This window comes from Salvia miltiorrhiza, chromosome 5 (assembly GCF_028751815.1).
Source record: "Salvia miltiorrhiza cultivar Shanhuang (shh) chromosome 5, IMPLAD_Smil_shh, whole genome shotgun sequence".
Classification (NCBI taxonomy): Eukaryota; Viridiplantae; Streptophyta; class Magnoliopsida; order Lamiales; family Lamiaceae; genus Salvia; species Salvia miltiorrhiza.
Window position 1 is genome coordinate 56,196,765 of NC_080391.1, and position 26,699 is coordinate 56,223,463.

At 36.2% G+C, this 26,699-nt stretch overlaps 3 protein-coding genes across 3 annotated transcripts; 1 reads left to right on the forward strand and 2 right to left on the reverse strand.

The window, feature by feature from the left end:
* Window positions 1-4,624: 4,624 nt before the first annotated feature.
* Window positions 4,625-6,279, reverse strand: LOC131025284 (probable xyloglucan endotransglucosylase/hydrolase protein 33). The gene is made up of 4 exons (XM_057954990.1): window positions 6,015-6,279; window positions 5,848-5,948; window positions 5,360-5,568; window positions 4,625-5,158 (listed from the first exon to the last, which is right to left on the reverse strand). Exons 1-4 carry the CDS (start codon window positions 6,241-6,243, stop codon window positions 4,759-4,761), a joined length of 939 nt encoding a protein of 312 aa, XP_057810973.1. The 5' UTR covers window positions 6,244-6,279; the 3' UTR covers window positions 4,625-4,758.
* Window positions 6,280-12,682: 6,403 nt separating this feature from the next.
* LOC131025286 (polygalacturonase-1 non-catalytic subunit beta-like) lies at window positions 12,683-17,887 on the reverse strand. The gene is made up of 2 exons (XM_057954993.1): window positions 17,730-17,887; window positions 12,683-17,288 (listed from the first exon to the last, which is right to left on the reverse strand). Exons 1-2 carry the CDS (start codon window positions 17,805-17,807, stop codon window positions 15,462-15,464), a joined length of 1,905 nt encoding a protein of 634 aa, XP_057810976.1. The 5' UTR covers window positions 17,808-17,887; the 3' UTR covers window positions 12,683-15,461.
* On the forward strand, window positions 12,795-15,077 carry LOC131025285 (U-box domain-containing protein 19-like). The gene has a single exon (XM_057954992.1). It carries the CDS (start codon window positions 12,795-12,797, stop codon window positions 14,820-14,822), a length of 2,028 nt encoding a protein of 675 aa, XP_057810975.1. The 3' UTR covers window positions 14,823-15,077.
* Window positions 17,888-26,699: the final 8,812 nt, after the last annotated feature.

The window sequence follows — 26,699 nt, forward strand, 5'->3', positions numbered from 1 at the left end:
AGAGAGAAAGAAAAAAAAATATAGACTGTAAACTACCTAGAAAAGTACGATTAAATTAATAGATTGAATTGGTGCATGTTTTGCTCAGTGAGTTAATTCCACAACATCATAATTCCAAAATATTTGGGTGGGGGCCTAATATTTCAATTGTTGCCTCATTTATTTTCAAGACCTAATTTTTGAGTGCTACCTGACTCTTATCCCCATTCACACTGACTGTCATGGTCCAATGATTCAAAAAGTGGACACTCGACTACATCAAATAGTGAAAAATTATAGCTTATAGAGCTAAAATTGCAACTTTTAATGGAATACAAGATTACAAGATTGAAAATAAATTGGATGAAGGCATACTAAGCCTCCATGATCATGTGAATGTTCCATAATCTAGTACTCGTTGCCCTCCGTGATTCAGTTTCCTTTTTAGTCTGTCTCATTAATAATGATCTATTTCATAAAAGGAAATCACCTTATCTCATAAAAAATTGTGGGCTCCACCACTTTCTATCACTTTTACCCTTAAATCACTCTTCTTCTTAATAATCGTGCTCAAAGGTAATGAGCTGTTATCAATGGGACGGAGGGAGTATTTTATTTCAATACATTGATAATACTATAGCACTTTTTGATATCCATGGTTAGAAATGGGATGGTTAATAAAAATAAGATAAATAGTTACTATATCATTAAGATTAATTATCTCAGGGGTGAGATGGTGTTATTTTTCAAAGAAGAATTGTGAAATAACAGAGAAACTTGGTTTTATCCAGAGACCTCTTAATTAATAATCTAGAGTACCAAATTATTTAACTATTTACGCTTATAAATTAAAAACCTACCAAACATGCACTTAATATATTGGCAGAAAAGATACAACTCTGTATAAATAAATAAAAACTATATATATAAATATTAGACTGATTTATGTGATTTTGTATAGTTTGGGGACATTATAAACAGGACAGAGGGAGTACATAATACAAATCAAAATTGTAACAATTATTAATTATATATAAGTTTAATACATTATACTAAACAATATGTTATATATTACAAATATTTTAATACATTCTATCAAATATAACATTTAATATATTATAATAAAAAATATTTTAATTAAACATATAATACCACGTACCAAATTAGCCCGAAATGTAAATGGTAGGATTGTAATGACATAGTATAAAAATTGAATTACTTTGTTGAGTAGAGAATGTCACACCTATATATGGACATCTAAAAATGTTGATAGCTTTTCTTTTTATTTTCTTCCTTTTTTTTTTGTAATAATGTTGATAGCTTGTATACAAACAATTTGATTCAATCTGATCACACGTGGCAAACTGTATGGACCCACCCGAAAAATGTGGTCCGAATTCCATGATTTGGACTATTCATTTTTGTCCCTATTATTTTTTCAAAAATAGCAGCCCTACTAATCAAAATGAAAATCTGGGCACAACTTAGTATTTTTAATTATTTTTTGGGGAGTTCTTAATTATCTTTTTCAAAAAAGGGGAGTTTTCATTATCACCACACTTCAAATTTGTGAGATATTATTAATTTTTTTTCCTTTTTAGAATTATAAAAGACATTTAATATATATAATGAAATCAGCAACATGCACACAGTCGAGACATCTGCACCATACAAATGTGGGAAAACAACCGCACGCAGGTGAAAAATTACCCGCATGCAAGCGGGATTGAACCCAAAGCCTCTCACAAAGTTGAGTCTTTGATTGTCTCAACTTTGCCACTTGATCTAGGTCTCATCGACATTATTAATTTACTTTTTTGGTGAAAGATAAATTCGAGCGCAAATGAATCAAAAATTGAAATTCGAATATCACGCTAATATTCCGAGGTATAATTTTTTATACACGTGTTATTTGTTTTACCTGTGAAACTTGAGTCGAATGCTATTTATCAACCTTAATATAATTATCAAATTGAAACACAAATTAACATATGATTTGCGAATCAATTACCAATCTACTTGGTTAATTTTCATCCCAATTTTCAAGTACATGAAAACTCAATTGATAAATATAACTACCCAATTTTCGAAATCATTTATGCTATGCCATTTATAATTACTATTAAAGTATAAACTGTATTTCTTTTGCAATCTAGTTTTACTTGAATCTTAAGTACAAGTGATCCCTACAAAGGTACAACCATCAAAAGGATAGATTTGGGGCTGCATTAATTTGTACATTTAAAACTTTATTGACTTTTGCAAGTTGGTATATGGCTATTTTAGTTTTAATAATTTAAATTAGGTAATCGGTAGCATCGAAAGACAAGAAATAGACTAATTGCACGAGAAATCGAGTGATCAACATCCTCGAATCATGCAATAGATATCTAAAATACTGTTTTTGGTACTCGACGTGATGGTTTCTTGAGTCTTTTGACATATCTAATTTAAATTTGATAATAATGGAAAAATAAAATAAAAGTAAATTATTGAACTTTCGACAAATTCTTATCTTGCACAACAATTTTAAAATCTGTATTATATTACACAATTATTATTTTTTCCTTCCCAGTTTCCTAGGTGGTGACACGACACTAATATGCTCGCTCGGTACAAATTCGCTCGTATATATGACATAAATAGGATTGCGTGGGAAAAATAGAACTGACGTCGTATTGTATAGTCGAATGAGAACAACACCATTTTAAGCACGAAGTTTGACCGAAAAATGAACGAGTATGCAAAATGAGAAAAAAAAAATTGATAGTTAAATAATTTTAATACAAATTATAAAGTTAGTGTGCAAAATAAGAATTTATTCAATTAACTTTAAAATAAATTTGGATTCTATTTTGATAACATTATCTCCAAAGATATATTATTAGTGACTCGTGCCCAAGATTATGCACACGACAATTTTTTTTTTTGGTTAGAAAATAACTTGTATTAAAAATAAATGGGGACCGACACCAGAGATGCCAAAGATCCCAAAAAAACACATACAGCCCTACAATTCACCAAACATAAGAAACGTCTGAAGCCCACAAAATCAGAAGAGGCCCGACGAGATCAAAAGACAGATAAGCTACATTTTCCAACTAAAACCATCTCCAAAGATCACGCAAGTTCGGCTACTGACAGAAGCCGCCATCCATCCCAACTTCTTAGGAAAATTCCTCCACCTTTCTATCTGTTTACCATCCCTCCTAAAATGAGATGCAGTCTGCCAACGGAAAATTCCTTGACCAATCTAGTATTATTGTAATAACGAGATATTATTATGCACACGATAATAAATAGGCTTAGATTTATAGACTAACGAGATATTATTATTACAAAAATGTGTGGACAATCTAGTATTATTGTAATTTTCCAAATGGGCCGGAAAAGGGCCCAGCCCGATCCAATAAATTTCCTGTCTAAATTAGGCTAATTCGAACTACTTTTGACAGATCTAAGTTTGGAGGTAAATGTTTAAAAATCTGGTCCGGGCCCAAATCAAGCTGATTCGATTTCGAAATTAAATAAAATAAAAGTTCGTGTATTTAAATGCTAGTATCTTTTTAATAGTTAAAAACTAACTACAAATTAAAATATGTGAAAAGAATTATTTATCTTTAAGCGTTAATTGAATTATTTAACTTTCATCCAATTCTGGTTTGATATGCACACTTAAAAAATTGGCACATTAATTTCAACTCTTGATTTAATTTGATTTTGACGTGGTAATTACTGACGTATTGATTTAATTAAATTCTGCTACTAAATAGGATTTTAGTCAAATAGTTAAATAATTGATGTCATTTCATAAAAATTGACGTTGTTTCTGTCAATCGAATACACACGAGAACTTCTCGACTATGCCAAGTCAATTATTCTACCAGTCATTTCATAAATAACTTTTAGCGTAATAATGATCATAATAAGTTATAGAGAGTTCCAGTATAGTAATTGAGACATTACTAATCAGTTTTTAAGCTTTGCATATCACTTGCTCGACGAATTGCTTGAGAGAATTTCTCTTTATCTTCAATCTTGCCACCCCAAATATCCCACCAAAAAATGCCTCAAACAATTGGATTCCATCTGCCATCAGTAAGTTCAATTTCCTTCATCTTCTATTTTTACTCTTTCATTGCGATTAATCTATACCTATATACTCCCTCCGCCCCCATTAATATACATAGTTGATCACCGCACTGACAGATTTTTAATAAAAAGTTATTTGAAGTATTGATGGTAAAGAAATGGTCATTGTTAAGTAGATAGGGTGTGTGAAAATATTTTCCAATATTTTCTTATCTTTTCATCTCTATAAACATAAGATAAGAAAATGAGGAAAAGATACTATTCTCGTATTTTTTTTATCCATCTTTTTCCAATAAAATTTTTACAATCAAAGTAATTTAAGTAAATGGAGCTATGAATAAAATTAGCCTTCATTGAATAGTTTATGAGCATTGGATATGGGCCATACTACGTGCATGTTCAGCAATCTTTATGGGCCCAAATATTAGTCCTAACAAATATCGGCCCAAATTGAACTCCAAGTAATCACATTATATGATCAAATGAGATTCTTTAAAATATTTTTTTTTCAATTTATTGGAAATGATGGGGTCACTCCATCAACAAATCTATCTAGTTCAAGAAAATTCAATGAGCTCTCCCTTTACAAAAAAGAATTCAATAAAAATATACACGTAACCACAAAATATGATTATTGAAACTCGTGTTCATAACCATTCAGTCACGAGGTCATTGGTGCGACCAAAATCAATTGTCATTGCATTTCGAAGGCAAGACCTTATACCTATTCCTATCTTGGCAATAGGAGTAGAACATATGCTTCCTCCTCGCCCACTCCATCGCGCCCGATTGCTGCCTCGATAGCCTCGAAAACGGCTCCCCGACGACCGGGTCCACGCTCGAGACGCCGCTTCTCGAGCACGACATCGCGTTTTTCGAATTAGCAACGCAACCCTCCATCTCGATCCCCCGCATCGTCGCGATGAAAGGTGCGTATTTGTAGTCGACCGCGTACTTCCCGCCGTGCGTGGCCCACTCCGAGCCGTCCCAGATAGTCGCGTAGACCGACATCGCCTTGGACGGGTAGGCCGACCCGATTGCGGCGGTGTGGGCCACTTGCCTCACTGGCACGTTGTCCACTAAAAACCTGCATTTTTTTAATATAAAAAAAATTATATTAGTGGCTGCGAATTTCTCTCGTCATTTTATAATTAAAAATAAAATAAAATAAATTGGGCATGCCTTTTTTTTATTTTATAAATTAACAGTATTTAGATAAAGAAATTTAAAGGTCGCGCCACAGTGGACTCGAACCCTAGACCTTTGGCCTCGAGCGTTAACCCCTTACAGTATGTGGTGATTGTTCCATAGAATGGAGTAGTCGTGGAAGTCTTGTGTTGGATCGAACCAAAGATAGAATTTCTCTTCTCTTCCGCTGCGAACGCTTCCATTGCCGTATATGTTCGTTTGCAAAACCCAATCCCTTCGTTTTTCATGTCCGAGCAGCTCGATGTCGATCTCGTCGTGGTTGTGTGGGAAAACATCTGCATTTGATAGCTGCAAAAATGTAAAGATTCCGTATTAGAATCTTCTAGAAGATTCTCAGTTCAGACCACTGGCGCCTGGCGGAGCCAGAATATTTTTGTATTTGGGGTACGATTAATAATTACATAAACATAAATATAAAGAGTATTTATCACTTCTATGTTCTACAAAAGAGATATAGATTAAAAAAAGAAAAAGAAAAAAAAAAGTAAAAGTAAATTTTTTATTTTTACATATAAAATGCCACCACAACTTAATTAGGTTTAGGTTTGTAATTAACATTATACTTACATAAAATGCCACCACAACTCCAGATGTAAAACCGGCAGGCAATTTCATTGCAGCATTGAAAAATCCGTAGTAGTATTTGTTTCTCGACACCAATCCTGATCCTACAAATAATAATAATATTTATTATTTTTATAATAAAATTGACAAATTTTAATCTTAATTGTTACCTGAGGATTTGTCCAAACTTAAAGCAGCGCTGGTCCCATTATTCGTGACATGAATATTGGAGGCTCCGAAGGCAAAATCGTAGCTTTTATTGACCGTCGATTGGCTGAATCGATCCGTTAGGCGCTCGACACTTGGCGGTTTGTAGACGGGCCCACGCGAGCACACGTCAACAATTACGCAGAAAAGGATGAGAGTTGAGAGGGAGAGCTTATCATGGAAAGTTGCCATGATTGTGAAAAAATGAAGCAGAATGGAATGAATGAAATGTTTTGGGGATTTTTAAGGTGTATTTATATGTGTTGGAGATTGAAAAATACTCACATTATGATTGGTTGTTTGAAGCTGGCTTGTATCTTCCAAGAATCCCATTTGATTGTTGATGTTAGATTTTCAGACACTAGTTAGATCAAACATGTGCAGTTGAGTATGACATGTTTTTGGAAAATTCCTCCTATTTCCAGCCTTTTTTCTTGATGGGACTTTGTTTTTGTACATTTTCTTCATCTTTATTATCTCGAGGATTTTTTTTGCGACGAAGCGTCTTGCAGTGACGGAGTCAAGATTTTGTATTTGGAGATGCGATAATTAATTACATAATCATAAAATATGGATGGTCGCGCCGAACAACGGACAACTCCGAGAAGATTGAAGTTTGAATAGAAGTAGAGGGCGTCTACTATGTAAAGAAGTAGAATGTTACTCTTTCCGTCTATCAAAAATAGTCGTCTATAAAAAATAATCCTAAAAAAGGACGATACAAATTTTAATAAAATGGTTGAGTGATATTGTGAATAGAGAAGGGTCCCACTTAAAAATTAGCGTGAATAGAGTAGAGGCCCCACCATATAATAGAAAGTTTCCAAAAATAAAAATGGACTAACTTTTTTTGGATGTCCCAAAATGACAAAAATGAACTATTTTTTGTGGACGAAGAGAGTATTAAATATTAATTCAATCTTATTTTTAATATTTTGACGTGATAATTATTGATTATTGATTATTGATTTAATCTGATTTTATTACCAATTACAATTCGACCAAACCTACTATTAACATGACTAGCCAAATAATTGATATTAAGTCACTACTAGTCATGCCATCAGTATATTTAACTAGAATTTTGATGGATAACAAAATCAGATTAAATTAATAATAGTATAGTTCATTAGTTACCAAGCCCTAAGAGCACCCATATTCATTGAGTACGGAGCTTACTCAATAGAGCAGGGAACCACCGACCACTTATGAGTAAACACCCCCACATTGGGGAGACTCATCCACTTAGCGCTTCCACTACGCTAGGTAGTAATGGGGTAGTTAAAAGGATAGTACCATAGTGGAGGTCTTCAAAAATGGGGTAGCAAAAAATTGAGGTAGCAATGTTGCTACCCGGTTCAAGTAAGCCTCAAGTAAGGAGGCACCCACATCGGCTTACTCATCGAGCGTGCTCTAAGCGACATTAATTAATTAATCAATCGTAAAACAGAAGGTGCCGTAAGCGACATTAATTAATTAATTTCCATTAATATCCATTCAAATCAACAGCTGTAGTTGGGCAATATTATGGGAGCAACTGTTTCCCAGCTCGAACAATTTGGTCCTAAAATTAGATGCAATTATTAATGTTGTTGTGCAATAATTCACATAAATTCACGCGGTTTCAGGCTAGCATTTCATCGAACACCTTATGTGCTATTTTCAGGTTAAGTTTGGCGTATGCTTCATAGTCATTGCATTATTAAGGCGTTCATTGAATGCAATGTAGAATGGTTGAATGTATTGATTTAGTGTAAGAAAGCCTTACCAAAATTTTATATTTGAGAGTGCGACAAATAATTACGTAAAGATGGACATGTCACTTCTCTAATATGCCAAAGTGATATAGAGAAGAAAAAATAGAGGTAATTCTTTAGTTTTTTTATATACACTAATAATTTTACTTGGTAATTGACCGTAAATATATGAAGTATATTTAAATTTTAAATTTTAATTAACATTAACTTTTTATTAATTAATACATCATTTTTTAATATTTTGAAAAAGGTAAATATTCAATTTTGTCCCATCGTATTAGCAGTTTAACAAAAATGTCTCAACTTAAGGATAAATGCATACAAGTACCCATCGTTTCACATTTTGATTATTTGTGTCCCGAAAACAAATTTTCGGCACCTGAATACTGACGTGGAGTGTCAGAATTCCACATCCGCAACTTACGTGACACATTCACGATGCCAATAAAATATGCCACGTAAGTTGAGAATGTGAAATTCCGGCATTCCACGTCAGTTTTCAGATGTCGGAATTTTTTCTCGGGACATAAATAACTAAACTCTGAAATGATGAGTACTTGTATGTAATTATTCTTAAGTTGAGACATTTTTGTTTAAATGCTAATACGATGAAACAAAATCGAATACTTATACATGTGTCAAATATTCTTGATTGATCCTTTGGGAAAAGGATTTGTGCGCGCCTCATTTTATAATGCATTTGGCAGATATTATTCTGACATATTGATTGAGGAATCATTAGATGATTTTAACATTAGAATTATCCTCTAAAATCTGCATGCAAATTGCAGACTACCTCAAATTATATAATGTTGATTAAAGTAACAATGTTCATGTGGAAATGTGGGGAACATGAGATATCCAAATAGTGATTCTTGTCTTTCATGTCTTGCTTAATTTTTCTCTATTTACCTTATAAAATTTGGTTGGTTGTCATTCAAATTATTCAATCATTATTCCAACTAGTAAACCACCCTATTTTTAATATCATGCCCTAGCTTTTTTTTAGATTAACACACATATATATAAGTGATTCGAACCTCAAACTATTAATTGGAGGAAAAATGTTTATCAACTGAACTGCGCTATCAGTTAGTCAACTACATAAGTACAGAAATAACACGAAACTATAAAATTAGTGATGCATCTAATATGCTATGATAATATATTTATGTGATAGTCGTAACAAAAGATGAGGTATGTTACATAGAGTTGTCAAAAATGGTTCGGCCCAACCCAATAGACCGACATGACTTTGGGCCTTGTTGGGCCACAAATTTTTTGGGCCCGAAGAATATTGTTCGGCCCTAGCCCGGATTTTTTGCGCCCAAAGAATATGGTTCGATTTTCATAAAAGGTAATCCATTTTTAAATTATTTAGAAATATATCTCTATTTAATTATTTGATTAAGTCTAGTATTAATGTATTGTCAAATAATAAATATGAGCATATTAAGAAGTTACTTGTATAATTTTCTTTTTCAATGATAATCTTAATCCTTGTGCAAAATTCAATCAGTCTATATAATTGGAACGAATGAAGTATTTTGAAAAAAGTTTGAGATGTATCAAAAGATAAAAGTTTAAAAAATTCTTTTGCTAATATGCATAAAAGAAGTTTTAGAAAATCTTTATTGCTCAGTAGAAACCTAAAATAAAAAATATATGGATATTTTGATGGACATTTTAACTAGCTAATAATGATTGTTGATAAAAAAATGTTGTTAATTGAGATATTGGTCATTGATTTGACTCACATACAACTATAAAAGGTCATCTTTGAAATAGTTAACTATCCAATTGCATAATCCTGGCAGAACAGAACAGAACAGAGTTCAAACATTCACACACTGACCATCAAAAGGTCACAACAACTAGAGGTTTTTTTTTATTGAAATAATACATAAAGACTTTGATACTATATACCTCATGGCGTGTACTTTTAATGGGATCCATGGGTGTTTGAAGTATTAATATCATGCCTTTTTTTAAATTAACACACACACAAGTGATTCGAACCCCAAACTATGGATGGGAGGGAAAATATTTATCAATTGAATTGCGCTATCAGTTAGTCACCTACATAAATATCGAAATAACACTAAATTATAAAGTTAGTGATGCATCTAATATGTTATATAATAAAAATGAGGTATCTTATGCAGAGTTGTCAAAATGATTCGACCGAACCTAACAGACCGACATGACTTTGGGCCTTGTCGGGCCTCATTTTTTTGGCTCGGAGAATACTATTCGGCCCTGGCCTGATTTTTTGTCCGCGAAAGTGTTTTGGACCGGCTTGGGCTAGCAAATTACAGTCTGAATTTTCAACTCGGCCCAGCCCGATTCGTTTGACAGCCCTGTTAAGATGTATATTAATTTTATACGTAGCCCCCATTTTACTCAGTATAGCCTCTCATTTAAAATAATAATAATAAATTTACATTTTTACCCTATAATTCAAACTTTCAAATAAAATACTAGAGTACTTTATAACCTCCGTAGCCCCAAATCTGTATGTATATGCCTTTTGCTCAACATCCATCCTTCATTAACTAATTCATCCTAAGAAATTGAGATTCATGAACAGATAGAAAAATTCAAGAATCCTTTTCCCACTTTCTCACTATTCTTTTCATTTCGTTTTTCCAGTTACGTTTCATTCAATTTCAATTTGAATTGTCTGAATAAATTTCCTAGCAATCAAATTAACCTTTGGTTTATAAATTTTAAATCCACCACTCACCCATCTTCTCATATAATTTTGCTCTGCAAGAGAAAGGAAAATGGCGATTCAAGCACAGAGAAGTCAAAGATTAGTGTTTGGCGGGTGTGAAGATTTGCTCACAAAGAATGCTTACGGATTAAACAATTTTTGTATCAATCAATCAATCCCAAATCCAAATTCAAAGACACAACATTACAAATTTATGCAGTGAACCGCCCCCAAAACCATGGACGAATGGCTCTGAAAACCTAATACAGATTCTCTGCTCCAGTTGCTAATGCAGTTATGATATCATACGCCCAAAGCCCATAAAGAAGAACATCAAAATTTTATATGACTGATAAAATTATACTTAATTTTTTTTAAAAGTTATTTAGAGTTATAAATTATAGAGTATTTAATTTGGGGCTATAGACTATAGGGTTAAATAGTAAATTTATATTATTATTTATTATTATTATTTTAGATAGGGGTTATATTGAGTAAAATAGGGGCTATGAATATAATTACCCTAACTATTATTGAGTTAAGCTATTGGGCCTCCCATGCAAAACCAACCAACTTGCATCTGGTGATAAAAAAATGGGCCTATAACTCATGAGCCCAAATAAATACTATATTTGGGCCTTCTCCCAACGACCCAATAGGCCCAATATCAATACAATCCAATACCATTGCCTTTCTTTCTCTCCCTAGCCCATAATAATATGTGAAATCAAGGTGGCTTAAATAAATAATTAATCATAAAAAAAGTCGCACTAATAATGAGTACAACTCTTTCTATGTTACTTCATTCTGTTGACTTGGGCCCATAATTGTTGTATTTAATTTAATTTAATTTCATGTTCATGTTATTGTAGAACTTTAAAATGGATCCACCTTATTCCATGCAAGCCAAGGGCTGTTAAAAAATAAAAAATAAATACACGTTGGTAACACGAACACAACACCTCTAATATAAAAACAATATTATGGTTAACACATAATTGGCTCCCTCTTTTTTAATAAAAAAAGCGAAGCAATTTTATTAGAACGTCATGATGGTGTTGATTAGATATTATATCACCTATTTTATTGTTAAACTCAGAATTTGGGTTGTTTGTATTTTACTATTTTACTATACCTGTTGTAAGCTTTGTGAACTATCATTATCATAATATCAATTTAATTAATAATAATTATACTGATAAATATGCGACACGAAACAAAAACACTTCTAATTTATAGTTAAAAATCCGCATAAAATTTCTATTTTACCACCTATTGTCATTGTTATTCAAGTTTTTTATTTTATTGTACCGACTGGTCGCGACTTATTTTTTTTTATACAGTATACGAATTATTAAATAGAAATAGAAAAGTAAATCTCTCATGTGATCTTTTCGCACGAGGAGTGTAACTCACATACTCTAATAAAAGTGTTAGAATGCGAGTAATTCATTATTCATCCCGCGCAGGCAATATACTTTCATTATTCATCCCGCGCAGGCAACTGTATATAAGAATTTGTAAAAATAGAGTATACATGTGAAATTGACGATAAATAGTTAGAAAAATGCAATTTGAAGTCAAATTAACATCTGAGCATAAAATAATTTACTCAAGAATCTTGGATTATTAAAAAAAGCCACACTCCAATAGTTAATAAACTTAACTAATGAAGAAAAATGATGCCTCCAATCAATAAATCGTACTCCCTCCGTCCCACTCCAATAGGCTCACTTCATTTGGGCACGGAGATTAAGAAAATTTACTTTTTAGTAGAAAAGTGGTAGTAAAGTGGTGTGGTCCACACCAATTAAGTACAATTTTTTTACCTAAAAAGAAAACTGGGCCTATTGGAGTGGGACAATCCAAAAAGGAAACTGAGCCTATTGGAGTGGGACGGAGGGAGTACATATTAATGTCAAACAATGCATGTCGACTGCAAACACGAGCACCCCCCATAATACTCGCGCTACGTGTCAACTTTCTATTCGCCAAGATTACTTCCTCGAAGCTTCACCATTTTAAGATGCCATTGCTCCCATACTTCATCTCGCCACGTGTCTTCACAACAGCCCATGGATCATATCAACGCACCAGATGCCACCACGTGTCCCTTTGCCCACACTCAATTATATATACACCCAAGACACAAATATTCACATCAGTTTCGAACTTTTCTTCATCTCTTTCTTTTCTTTTTCATTTCGCAAACACAACACACAAGGCCTTAGAATTCACATAGATTTCATTTATTACCTATTTTTTCGTCAATGGTCCAAAATTCCGACGAATTCCGCCGCCGGATTCTGAGTTTTCCGGCGATTCGTCCCTGCGAATCCGTCTCCTTCCCAACCCTCCTCGCTTCTCTGATCAATCTCAGCCGCTCAATATGCAGCTTCAAATCGAAAACATTCTTCACAAACAAGCAAAACGCCGCGAATTCGATCCGCCTCATCGAAGCCCTCCTCGTCTTCCTCGAAGAGCTCCGAGATGACACGTGGCCGAGCTTCGAAGATTCCTCCACGGTTTCACTATGCCTCTCCGAACTCCACTTCATCTTCCAGAAGCTTCGGTTCCTTCTCCACGACTGCGCCAGAGACGACGCCAGGCTGTGGATGCTGCTCAAATCCGAGGAAGCCTCCTCGCATTTCCGCCTCCTCCTCAACTCCGTCGCGGTGGCTCTCGACGTCCTCCCGCCTCCTGAATCCGACGCCGAGGCGCGCGAGCTGCTGGAGCTCATGCGGAAGCAGGCGGCGGAGTCGAATCCCGAAGTGCGGAGAGAGGACCGGCGCGCGAAGAGGAGGGTCCTCCGCATCACGCGCCGTTTCGGGCGCGGGATCGCGCCCGAACCGGCCGACCTGAGACGGGTGCTCGAGGATTTGAGGATCGGGAGCTGGGGCGAATGCGGCGACGAGATCAAGTGTTTGGAGAGTGAGTTCGGACAAGAATGCGGTACTGCTGAGAAAAGGGCTGTCCCTTTTATCAGCAGTCTGATCGCATTCTTGGTCTATTGTAGATGCACGATTTTCTCGAGCATCGAGAGGCGAAAGAACCGGCCGGTTCTATGCGAAACTGACGATCGGTCGGTTAAGGTTTTGAACCCCGACGATTTTAGGTGCCCGATCACCATGGAGATCATGAGCGAACCGGTGACTTTGTCGACCGGTCACACGTACGACCGATCTTCGATTCTCAAATGGTTCAGTTCGGGCAATCACACTTGTCCTGTGACCGGTGAGAAGCTCATGAGCGTGGATTTAGTCCCGAATCTTGCACTGAAGCATCTCATTATCAAAAAATTTCAAGAAAATAGAATCCAATTCGATGAATCGAGACCGTCGTCAATGTCTGTTGATGCAGGAAGTGTAGCGGCGGAGCAGGCCATGGCTCTGCTCGCTAACTTCCTGGTCAGAAGGCTGGTGGTAGGGACGAATGAGGAACAGAATAAGGCCGCATTCGAGATACGTCTGCTTACCAAAACAAGCCCTTTTAACCGATCTTGTTTCGTCGAAGCAGACGCTATCCCGTCTCTACTAGGCCTGATTCGGTCAACCGATCAGGCATTGCAGCGTAACGCGATAGCCGCATTGGTTAACTTGTCAAAGCATCCCAGGAGCAAGAAGATCATAGTGGAAGATAAGGGATTGGAGTTCGTAGTCGAGATCTTGAACGACGGTCTGACTGGGGAAGCGCGCCAGCATGCAGCTAGTGCGCTATTCTATCTTTCCTCGGTTGAAGATAATCGGAGGAAGATAGGGCGGGCCCCAGGGGCCATCCAGGGCCTCATAGGTGTCCTCAGGGATGGGGAGGACCGTGGGAAGAAGTGTGCGCTGGCCGCAATCCTAGGCCTCCTCATGCACCCTGAGAACCACTGGAGGGTGCTAGCAGCAGGACTAGTCCCACTGCTAGCGAATCTTTTGAGATCTTTTGAAAATGAAGATCTCGTAGCAGATTCTCTGACTGTGTTGGCCGCACTCGCTACCCGAGTTGACGGAGCGGTGGCCATCGTCAGTGCCGAGATTCTGCCGATCACAGTGCAGATTCTCAACTCTTCCAACTCGAGAAGCGCCCGAGAATACAGCGTGTCGTTGCTGCTGTCTTTATGCAACAACGACGCGACAGACGTGGTTCCAATTTTAGTAAAGAACTCGTCGCTGATGGTGTCGCTCTACTCGTTGATCGCCGACGGCTCGCCGCGGTTGAGCAAGAAAGCGGCGTCGCTCATTAGGATTCTTCATGCTTTCAATGAGAAGAGCTCTACGTCGCTAGATCAAGAACAATTTGTTCGTGTGTGGTGATCGAATATTTTAGCATTGCCACACACTTGATTTCATTACAATTAAGCATCAATAATGTGTATATGATGCTTTATTTTATTTTATTTTTTTCTTGGATGGTGGCATGAGCTCGAGTTTTTGAAGAGCTTTTGTTACTAAGTTGCTTCTGGTTTTTTTTATGAAGCAACCGATTCTTTTTACTCTGTGGTTATTAATCTTATATTATCATTTCTCAGTACAAGATTAAAATGTGTCACATTTTATCAATTTCATGGATATACTACTTAATTTCCAAGTACAAAAAATTTGAAATTTTTTAGATGAGTTGAACAATTGTGAATTTAATTAGTAATAAAAAAAAAAATTAAAAACTCTGCTCACAATTATGAACCATTTTGATAATTAAAAAAAAATTACAAGTTTAATTAAACTTTTCTACACCGTACAAACATTGATCTATGAAGACCATGAAATTATTGCCATGTATCTTCACAAACATGTGCTTTTACTATATATGTTCATCTCTGTCTTTGATCAGATTCAAATTTATAATCTCTCTAGATCTAAACAGCAATTTGATCCCATGATTCTTATGTGAAGACCTCTGCATCGAGACAAATTGTTTTGAGTTTTGTAAAAACGGGTTCCGTTTCAGACATGTCAATCCGCTATATTCCAAGTCATGTCATTCTCAAAAATCCAATGGCACACTTCGATCTTCCCGGGTTCGGATCCTAAGGCGACGAAGGCTCCGTGATCCGGATCCCACGACGATGTATCCATGTGACAAATGGCAACGCCATGATTGATTTTGAATTTGGATTTCGGATCCAAAATATCCGCTTCGTAGACCCGGACTTTTGGAACCGAATGACAGTAGTATAGCAAGTAAGGGAAGAGGCTTTGATGACAAGAGACCGATTTGGTTATTTTCCCGCCATTGATCCCTTCAACCTTCCCCAACATGATATTACCATTTGATCCTCGGGTGTTCTCCGTGGTCCGGACCGTCACGTTACGGCCCAACACAGACACCGAGAAGTCAATCATGTCCTCGATCGAGCCCACACACCGCTTGGTCTCCCCAGAGCTCGGGGCCCGCTCACACTCGCTCAATGAATTGACCAGAATGCTCGCCATGCTGGACCCGTTGCCAGCATGGAAAATGTTCTCCAATCTACCGACCGCATGGGTCGAGAAGGGGAGCTTCGAGACGACCGCTCGGGGTAGAAACGATCTCCGGGGAAATTGGTCCCGGATGTCCGGCATCGGCATGACCCCTCCGCTCCTCAGCATTTCCTCCCTAAAAAACTTTCCCGGCTCAATCGCCGCAGGCTTATTTACCCTTTTGCCCTTCGACGCACGTAACGATGCCGCCACATCACCCTTACTTTCATTGGCGTATGTCGCAAATGCGACTCCCTCTTTATTATAAGTTTTGAAAGTCGTGTTTACACCATAGACTTTGAAGTTGGTTTTTTGCGACGACGCGTCTTTGCCGTAGCCGGCGAAGCTGGTGCTTCCGCCGGAGCGTCCGTAGAGCTTGAAATCGGCCTCGGCGGCGTTGGATTTCTTGCCGTAGGATCGGAAATCGTCGACCCCTACATTCGACTCGTTCCGGTAGCTCGTGAAGCTCTCGCCGCCGCCGTTCCCGCCGTTGCCGTAACTATTGAAATTATTTTCCGGCTGATTGCCGTCGTGGCCGTACGAGGCGAACTCGTCCCTCCCGCCGTTGCCGGTCCGGCCGTAATTCTCAAATTCCGACGCCATCACGTTTGCATTCTTGCCGTAATTGCGGAATTCATTAGCGGCGCCGTTGCCGTTTTTCCCGTAGCTGGTGAAACCCTCGCTGCCGGAGTTGGCATTTTTGCTGTATTCGGCGAATGCCTGCGCGCGGCCGTTGCCGCTGTCGGAATACGCCGTGAATCGGAGGCTCGGCATGTTGACGTCCGCCTGATAATTGGTGAATTTCCCTCCGCCGCCGGTGGCGCCGCCGCCGTAGCCGGCGAAGCTGTGATCCGGCCGGTTGACGTCGGTGCCGTAGCTGGCGAACGCCTCCGTGTGGGCGGCGGAGTCGCGGCCGTAACGGCGGAAGTTGTCGGTGGCGAGGTTCGTCTCGTCGGAGTAGCTCACGAAGGAGTCGGCGCTGCCGATTCTGTCGCCGCCGTAGTTGGTAAAGTTCATGCCGACGTAGGAGGTGAAGTTGACGTTGTCGGAGTATTTTTGCACCGACGGCGGCGGGGAATCGGGGAAGCAGAAGAGGTTTGCTCGGAGGCAGAAGTCCCGGAGGCGGGCGGAGAGGGAGATCGGGTCGCCGGCGAGCTTGGAGAAGGCGGCGAACTCCGCCGCGGTGAGCGGCGACGCCTTGTCGAGCAAGAAGGAGGGCTTCGGCAGGTCGTTGGAGATGTGGTTTTTCCAATAACGGATCACGTAGCTCTTCGGAGTGAACGGGTTTTCTCCGGCGGCAGCGGCGGCGGCGGTCGCCACCTGCATTTCGCGTAGTACACACAGTGGTTGAGCTTAATTTTACCACGTAATAATATGCATGAATGAAAATATGTGTGATAAAACTTAATTCTCGGGAATTAAAATTAAATTTTCCTAAGTACAAATAAAAATAAAAATAAATATTTTTTTAATCAATAAAAATAAACATTAAAAGTATTGGACTTCTTCCTTTTAAAATAGAATCAATAATAATTCTCTATTTTTCACTTGATGACTCGAATATCCAACCTATTGATTGGGAGTGCTAGTGTTACGTCTAGTCTAGTACTCCACCGTGCGTGTAAAGTGATTAATATCTCAGGATGAAAGGTCCCACATTCGATTCCTTCAGCGTATAATCTTCATAAATTTATTTATTTTTGACAAAAAAAAATAACGTGAATATGTAATGATAGCAATGAGATGTTTATTAGGGCTTACATTGAGAGGTGGAAGAGATTGAAGGAGGAGGAGGAGGCCGAGGCGGCAGAGAAGGGGAGGTGCGGCGGAGGAGTGCATATTTCTAGAGAGAGAGAGGGAGAGGAGTGAGAAAGTTAGGGGGTCGGTTTTTGGTTGGAAATGGTAGTTTTTTATAGTGGAAGAAGGGAAGTTTGGGCGATTTGGGTTAAGTTGTGTGATATTCCAAAAATAGTGAAAATAAAAGATAAAATCTTAATGATTATATATGGAGAGGGTTTAATACAAAAGTACTTTTCTTTTTTAAGGCGTTAGTTTTGGGTAATTTTAGTGGAAATGATATTAAATTTGTGTGATACCATTTTGATTTATGTCTGTGTGAATTAAGTGGAAAACTACTGATGCAGTCAAAAGGCTACCAGAGCTGGAAAATAGGATCCTTAATTTAAACCACAAATTATTTGTATACAAACTTACACGATTTATTTAATTTTTACAATCACGAGTCACACGGGATCTTCTATTATTTTTTATATTTCATCTATATATATAACATATATACGATTAAGTTCTATTCCAAATTTTATTTTTTTGTGAAAAATGAGAAAATGAACAAATCAATAAATTCTACTAATAAATCAATATAACTAATGAACAGATAGTATTTATTTAATATGTTGAAAATTTTCGTTCTTCAAGATTCGAACCCCATACCATTACCAACATTCTTATTCATAAAATTATTGATATTTTCACAATTATTTACTATTACTATTTCGTTAAACTAGATGGATATTTTGAGTTACATAGTAAAAATAAATAAAGAGAGAAAAACATAAAGATCAAAATATGATTTGCTCGATCCTCAATTCCAAATCTAACATCTAGCTTTCATTGAGGAGTAGTTGTTCAAGATTTAATTTATCTTCATCTTGCACTTACAAATCAATCCTATAATTAACACAAATTTTTGCATGTAAATATAAGAGCTGTAAGTATTTTTTAATTTTATCCGCAAACTTAATGATCTTCTAATTTTTTTCCACGAAATTCATTTTCCTCATATTTTTCAACTAGTTTCTGTCACAATTGGTTATGATTAAAATATCAATTCAAATTTTTATTATGTCGAGAAATTGAAAAACTTTATTGATTTCCATATGATATGTTTTAGAGAGAAATTCCATATTGATATCACATAAAGTCTATGATATGTTCCCATTAAGATCGGACATAAATCGTGGTATGTTTAATGAAGTGAAAATGTTGGCTTGTGAATCATAAAACGACTTGCCATAACTAGCAATAAATTAAATTAATACTGATCAATGTGAATCTGATTTTTGAGTTACGTTGTCGAGGTGTGATTATTGATAATTAATAAGTCGTCTTTTGCTGCTATTGATCAACTTTAAACTTATTCAATTTTTAACATGTTTTTCATTTTTTTCAAATTAAAGCTGACTTTGAATGCTTGAATCTTAATGTGGATAATTCGGCGCTAAGATACGGCGTTGTCATTTTTTGTTAGAGAAAAATAGCTCAAAATTTAAATATAAAATTGAACGATAAAAATTTGTCTATAAATTTCACAAATTTGAGAAAGTATATGTACATTGATTGTAATTTATAATTTTAGAAATAATTTAATTTTCAATTAGCTAGATAAGATTATTGAGTTAGTGTTTCTTAAAATAAACTGTAATATATAATATGATATTATTTTATAATAATTACATAAAATAATATTAATAATTTATTTTTAATATAAATATATAATTTGAAAGTTTAAAATATTAGAATTAAGAAAAAGGAAAATTAAAAAAGTTGAAATATGGGTCCTCATTTTAAGGAAAAGATCACTTCTTAAAATATAAATTTTTAATATGTTACTAAAATTTTAAATTATCACAACTTGCTAATTTTAAATTTATTTTTACATGTAGTATTATATATCAAATTAAAGGTCATTTCATGACCTTTAGTTCAAGATATATATTACATATTTTATTCAAAATATAATTTCATGAAAATGAGAAAGATATGCTTTATCATTTTAATGAGAAAAAAGAGAAGAAATGGAAAATTTAAACTTCATGACAATATTACAATTAAACGTGGCAGTTTTTTCACCAAAAAAAGGTTGGTAGTTTTTTTGGTTCTTTTTTGAATTGACATTTTTCGGTAGTTTTTTTTTTAGAATCATTTTTCGGTAGTTTTAAGTGGCATGTATTATGCAATTTTTTTTTCCAATTTCAATTATATCCTTGTACTTGAATAAAATTACATTTACTTTGTTCTTTATATATAAAGATAAAGATAAAGATGTTAGAGGCCTTTTGGTGATGGCCGTGTTCTTGGCGTCATTGATTTGCCTCAGTGCTTGGCTTGACTCTTTCCGCTTCATAATACTGCAAGAGAATCGTTGGCGCATAGTTGGTCTTGCGTTGTGGCAAATAGTTAGTCTTGCCCTCAACGCATCGGCCACCGACGCCAGCGTCGCTGCGGCGACTTTCCACGGCTGGCGCTTCCGTCGGCCTCCTCTCCAGGAGGCTGCATTCTTTTACATATTCTACGTCCTACATATACATATTTGAATTCATTTTTTTTATTCTTCAATTTTTATTTCATGCGTAATTTTGAAATAGCTATAATAAAAAATAATTTTAACTTATTGAGCTTAATATTGACAAAAAAGATTCACAATAAAAAAAATTGATATTATGAAAGACAAAAGAAAAATAAGAAAAATAAATAAAAAATAGATTTATTCAAAAAAAGCAGAGGGAAGCTAGTTTTTTAAATATATATAACTTATACATTTTAAATAAAATATTTACATCAAACATATCAAATTAAAGTTGTTATCGTGATCTTTAATTTGATATGTATATTAAATAGTTTATAATTAGTCGAATTTCATTATTTTAGAAAAAATAAAACAAAGAAATAAGAAGATATTGAAAAAAGAAAAATAAAGAAAAGTAAAATATGATTTACAAATAAACCTTCAATTTTATTATAACTACAAAATTACCTCAATTTAAAAATTGATTTCAAATTGAAAATTAGCTTTTTAATGTATTATACATTATAGATTATAGGTGTGCGAATACATGTTGAGCTGCTTGTATATGAATACATTCTTATCCATTATATATTATTCTTGACATTTTTTATTATTCGTTAGTTTTTTGTGCCTTTATATAAATACATTCTTATCCATTTTCAGCACGTCGACATGATTTATTGACAATATTTAAAATTCTTTGCTTTTTAGCCCCAAAGGAACATGCTTGATTTATTAAAATGGCTCTTTTTTAGGCCTCGAGTGCGCTCGGGCCTGGAGTCATGGTGGTCATGGTGGTGGCGCTCTATTTGGTTTCTCCGCGATGGTCGTTCTCTGCCATTGGCGTTGAGTTTTTTGATCGCCAACTGATCTGTCACTGTGGTGTTGGCGACGGGTGTTTCTGCCCTTCTTTGTTGCTGTTTTTTAGTTTGGCGTGCGCGTTGGTGTTTGTCGTCTTGGTTTTGTTTGGCACTTCGTCCCACATCTCCTTTGCAGTCCGTCATTTAATGATCTTTGTGACATATTTGTCTGGGAATGTTCCAGAGATGATGCTCTTAGCAAGATTATTCAACTAATCTTGCTTCCTTTCTTCGGTGGTGAAGTCGGCCTTGTCTTTGATCCTTTCTTCGTCGTAAGAATCTCTGATGGGATCAAGAGGAGTTCTCTTGACGGTTTCAGTGATAATGATTGGCCCTTTGGAGATGACTTCCCACATTCGGCAATGTTGAGCAACGAGGTAGCTCTCCAGCCGAAATCTCCATATGTCATATTTCTCAATGGTGAACATCGGGAGAGATGAAATCCTGTTGTGGTTAGTTTCCATGATTCAAAGAGAAGAGTAAAAGGAATTAATGAACGCAAGTAGCACTTAAGAAAAAAGGTAAAGATTTTAGGACTTAAAAACTTTTTGACAAACCTTCCTAAGAGGATCTAGTTCAGTAGAACTGGATCAAAACAAATTGTTCTTGCGAACAACCTACTTTGATACCAATTGTTGGGTCCCGGAAGGCCTAGGATAGGTGTATGGGGGGGAATACACCTATAGGCTATTTTCAAAAACAAAACTTCAATACAATCTTTCGACTGATAACTGATACTGGAACGACTGAAAGATAGATCAGTTATGGAAAGATTGAAGACTGATACTGAGACTAGTCAGTATAGATATTAGTTAAGTCAGAGACTTTAACTGATACACTCAAAGAGCTTCAGTCTTGGATTGATCAGAGAAGTGTTATGAATCTTACTGACTATCCGAAGATTTGTCAGTTAGACTAATAACACACGTAGCGGAAAACTTGTTCTTTTGAAAAAGCCTTTTAGAGCACTTTGTCAGTTAAAGTTTCACTTTGCAATTAATCAGTTTTCAGTTATGATCAGTTGAGCACAAGTAAGAAAGTAAAACTGAAAGCGATAAACGGCAAAGGGATTTTTACGTGGTTCGAAATCAATTCCTACATCCACGGTCAGTTGATCAGACTGACAAACACTCTGGGCTTGTGCTTACGGGTGCACAACAAAACTATGAATTGAAACAGCTCGCTTCAGCACTAACACACTGGCTTGGATTTCTCAAACACACTTAGCGCTCACTGGGCACTAAGATTCCCTTGGAGTCAGAACACTCGTTTGAACTCCACACAACTCAAACACTTTTTTCAGACAATTGAAAATGAGGTTCGAAGTATGAACTTGATTGCGAAGAACAGGCTCTTCAGTAATCTGAACTTAGGCTTAGGATAAAGCATGATATATGCCTAATTATTCTAAGAGAATGTAGGTAATCAGCAGACTGATTTTGGCTTAGTTGATTCTCTTCTTCGATTCAAATTGATGAATAGCTTGGATTGGCTGAGGTGCGATTTTGGCAGCGTTTCAGCTTGAGCTTTTGAATCGGTGAAGATTGAAGTGATCCTCGAGCGGTATTTATTAGAGAGGCCTTGAATAGATCCATTGGCGTAGATGGTCTTCAAGAATTCTTCCGTTGTGAGATTCAAATCTAGGCTGAGGCTTCAATCTTCGAGGTTCCTTGATTTAGTGAGAAAGGTCTTCTCAGATGCAGGAGGTAGAGTCCCTATAAAAAGTAATCACTGAAAAGGAAGGCTCTGCAGAGAAAGGACGATCCTCAAAATCTCTGCATTTAATGCGGCTGTACTTGGAGATGCGAAGCTTCCTTTATAACGTTGGAGGCTCAGTTCGAGAAAGAATGTTAGCTGATACTTGACTTCAGTATCAGCCCGCTAATTCCACGTAGCCAACTTTAGAGAAATCAGTCATAACTAATTCTCAGTTAAGTCAAACTTCGGTATTTGACTTCTGCCTTTAAATGCACATTCAGTGGGGTTCTTCAGTCTTCAATCTTTGATCCCCCGGTCTTCTGTCTTCAGTCTTCATAACACTAGAAAACTAGAAAACTAGAAAGCGAACTCTAACAGTTGAGTTCAAAAGATTCTAGTCTATTACAAAGAAACCTTAAGGATTTTGGTATCATCAAAACTAGGGATATGATATTTCATTAAGTTCCCAACAATTAGTCTAACTGATAAATATTCGGATAGTCAGTAAGATTCATAAGACTTCTCTGATCAATCCAAGACTGAAGCTCTTTGAGTGTATTAGTTAAAGTCTATGACTTAACTGATATCCATACTGACCAGTTTCAGTATCAGTCTTCAATATTTCATTAACTGATCCGTCTTTCAGTCGTTCCAGTATTGAAGTTTATTTTTGAAAAATAGCCTATAGGTGTATTCCCCCTCTCCCCTATACACCTATTCTAGACCTTTCGGGACCCGGCATCAACTTTCAAAGTTTGAATAAATTATTAGATTTTCAAATTGCCTCATAATCTATCGAAATACACCATGTTAATTGTTGTGTCATGCATATGACCACTCTCATGATATGCTAAAATCTTTAGACCTTTTTTCTAGTGACTCTGGAGATTGACACGTATAGTTATCCATGAATAAAAACAGGATTAGGTAAATATAATCCTACATTCAAAAGAGATTGTCTGTGACTCTTATTTATTGTCATAGCAAAACAAACACACACCGAGAATTGCCTTATCTAAAACCGGCCAAATAGAAAATTTAGTGAAACCCAATAGACTCATAATCATTCTAGCTATATGAAACTTCTTGCCCGCATTTTTTTTATGAAATGAATTTGTCTTTAATTACACGTTTCTCAAGTTGAGTTACTATCAACCTAGTGCCATTGTGAAGCTCATTAGATGGATCAATATTTCTGAGAAGCATAATTATGCATCACTCTTTCAATTTAATTTGATAACTCGACAATCTTGAACACTTGATCGTGTTGAGATATTTAACCGAGACTATTCGTTCATCAAGGTCCACTTATCAATCTTCTTTGTAAATATTGTCTGAACTTAGGTAAACCCTTTCTTTGTTAGACATTAGAGACATGACGTAATCATATTTCGTAATGTCTTGATTACTTTGATTTCTGGTTACAAATATGTGGTTGTTGCATCACTTCTATCATCAACTGCCATGGCTGCTATGTGGTTTATTTCAATTCTTGACCTGGCTTATTATTTTGTCTTTGCAGTCAGCCTAACATAAAATTTAATGGATTATTATGTTTTATGACTTTGCGTTGGTAGAGTGTTAATATATGTCAATGCAAGCTAATTGTTATATTTCTAATTCAAGCATTCTTGACTTGTGGGAAGAGGAAGGTAACTCTATGTGTGTGTACACGCATGAAATATACAATATTTTATAGAGTTCAAAATTTTTGTAGGCCACTAACTTAGGGCGCTTTGCAAAATTAGGCCATATTTTTTCGGGCTTGCAAATTTGGGCCATTTATTATTAATTTCGGCGTAAATGAGCCACATTTAGGCCCGGTCGGGCTATAATGTGGCTCACTTACGCCGAAATTAATAATAAATGGCCCAAATTTAAAAGCCCGAAAAAATGTGGTCTAGTTTTGCAAAGTGTCCTAACTTAGTGGCCTACAAAAAAATTTGAACTCAATTAAATTGGTGGCTAACATTTGATTTTCACTATATATTTCGCATAGTTCGCACCATTAACACATTTGAGAATGTGTATAATGAGAATAAGTGTAAATAAAAGAAATTTGAGAAAAAATCAAATAGTGATCACTATTTGTTATGTAGAAGAGAAAATTAATATTTTCCTATTATATAGTATAAGATGTCTTTTTATAAATATATAAATAATTATTGTTATCTTGAGGAACATATATATTTTTTACATGGTGCATTAGGATATCTTCAGGAACATATATATTCCTACAATTTAATTTCGATCCTCCTATGTGTCGTCGAGCAAAGGCAATATTTGTATATTTTAATGTATTTCAAAAATATTTTTTAATTCATTTTTTATTTATGTTTTTTTAATTATGATTATTTTTACATGTGTATAAATACCAAATAAAAGAATGAAATAAAATTCCACATCAACGTTCGGGCTCCAACTGTGAAGTCACGCACGTCTCACGTGCAAAGTAGCTCGATCGGGCCCAAATGTGGCTCATTTACACCAAAATTAATAATAAATGACCCAAATTTGCAAGCCCGAAAAAATATGGCCTAATTTTGCAAAGCGCCCTAAGTTAGTGGCCTACAAAAATTTTGCACTCATATTTTACATGATGATGCAAATGAGAACACTCATATTTCTAACCTCACAATTAAAGGTGTAGATAATCTTTTATTTAGAATCTACAATTAGTGAAGTCTTCCGCAAAAAAATTGAAAATCACATAATCTCTTAAAACAACTCTTAAAACATAAATCGAAATAAATTGAAGCTTCAAACGTTGGTTGCCGGATTGTTTTCTTCATTCTCCACAGCATCGTCAATGAGTGCGTCCTTCTCGGGGTGTTCGTTTCCCAAATCATGCCTATCCTGAGCACAACAACAGCAGAAACATTGCCAAATCCAAAGACCAGTCTTCATAATGCCAGTAACAAAGTCATGACAAGTCTCAGGTTCATGGTAGTGAATAATGCAGATAATTCCATAGAAGCAAAATGCTGCTCCCACCACCAGCATTCTACCATCGACTTCGTATTTCCTTAGCATCAATTGAAGCACGGCGACTCGGCGAGAAATGTGGCAATAGACCACACCGGGACCATAACCACCATCTGTTTTTCCCACCACGTCCAAGCCAGTCCGATGGTTTCCCGGTATCGGACGTTTTCTGCCCTCCAGATGCACACAACATAGATTATAGCACATACCTGAATGGCTATGAACTCGATATTGTTGGTTAGAATACCTTTGCCGGCCAAAAGTTCAAGGAAAATGTTCACCAGCGTGGTCGCTACAAATTGCATGATAAACAGTGTAAGTTTTCGTGTTTCCATGGGTGAGAGGTGAGAGATGAGAGCTGGCTGAGAGGGGTGGAGTAGAGTTGCCATGGGTGAGAGGAGATGAGTGGAAGGGGAGAGCAGTGAGAGGAGTGGAAGGGGAGAACAGAGAGCACGCAGGAGAGTGAGGCGCCCGGATTCTGTTTTATGAGAAGATTGTGTGTGTGTTTTGAGAGAGAGAAAGTGTGCATGCTCTAACCGACTTGTTTTATGTGAATTCCAGCACTCGGTTTTAATCCCTTTAATCCTTGAGGTGGAAAAATAATATTACAATATTATAATGGGCATATATTCATGAAATAAATATATAAATTTTACATATTCTATTATTTTAAAATTTGACCCATTGCATTTTTCAATGTCAAGGTAGAGCTGTCAAAATGGGCCAAAATGGGCCCATTTTGATAGCTCTAGACTGTTTAATTGTTAGATTAGAAATATGAGTGTTCCCATTTGCATCATCATAAATACAATATTGGCCCACGAAGTCGATGGTAAAATGCTGGTGGTGGGAGCATCATTTTGCTTCTATGGAATTATCTGC

Excerpts from the sequence above, each read along its gene's own strand:
- LOC131025285 (XM_057954992.1), top strand. The coding sequence starts at position 12,795 with ATGGTCCAAAATTCCGACGAATTCCGCCGCCGGATTCTGAGTTTTCCG.
- LOC131025286 (XM_057954993.1), bottom strand. The coding sequence starts at position 17,807 with ATGCACTCCTCCGCCGCACCTCCCCTTCTCTGCCGCCTCGGCCTCCTC. Across the intron at positions 17,289-17,729 it reads AATCTCTTCCACCTCTCAAT|GTGGCGACCGCCGCCGCCGC; the intron begins GTAAGCCCTAAT and ends CGCGAAATGCAG.
- LOC131025284 (XM_057954990.1), bottom strand. The coding sequence starts at position 6,243 with ATGGCAACTTTCCATGATAAGCTCTCCCTCTCAACTCTCATCCTTTTC. Across the intron at positions 5,949-6,014 it reads AAGTTTGGACAAATCCTCAG|GATCAGGATTGGTGTCGAGA; the intron begins GTAACAATTAAG and ends TATTATTTGTAG. Across the intron at positions 5,569-5,847 it reads GAGTTGTGGTGGCATTTTAT|CTATCAAATGCAGATGTTTT; the intron begins GTAAGTATAATG and ends ACATTTTTGCAG.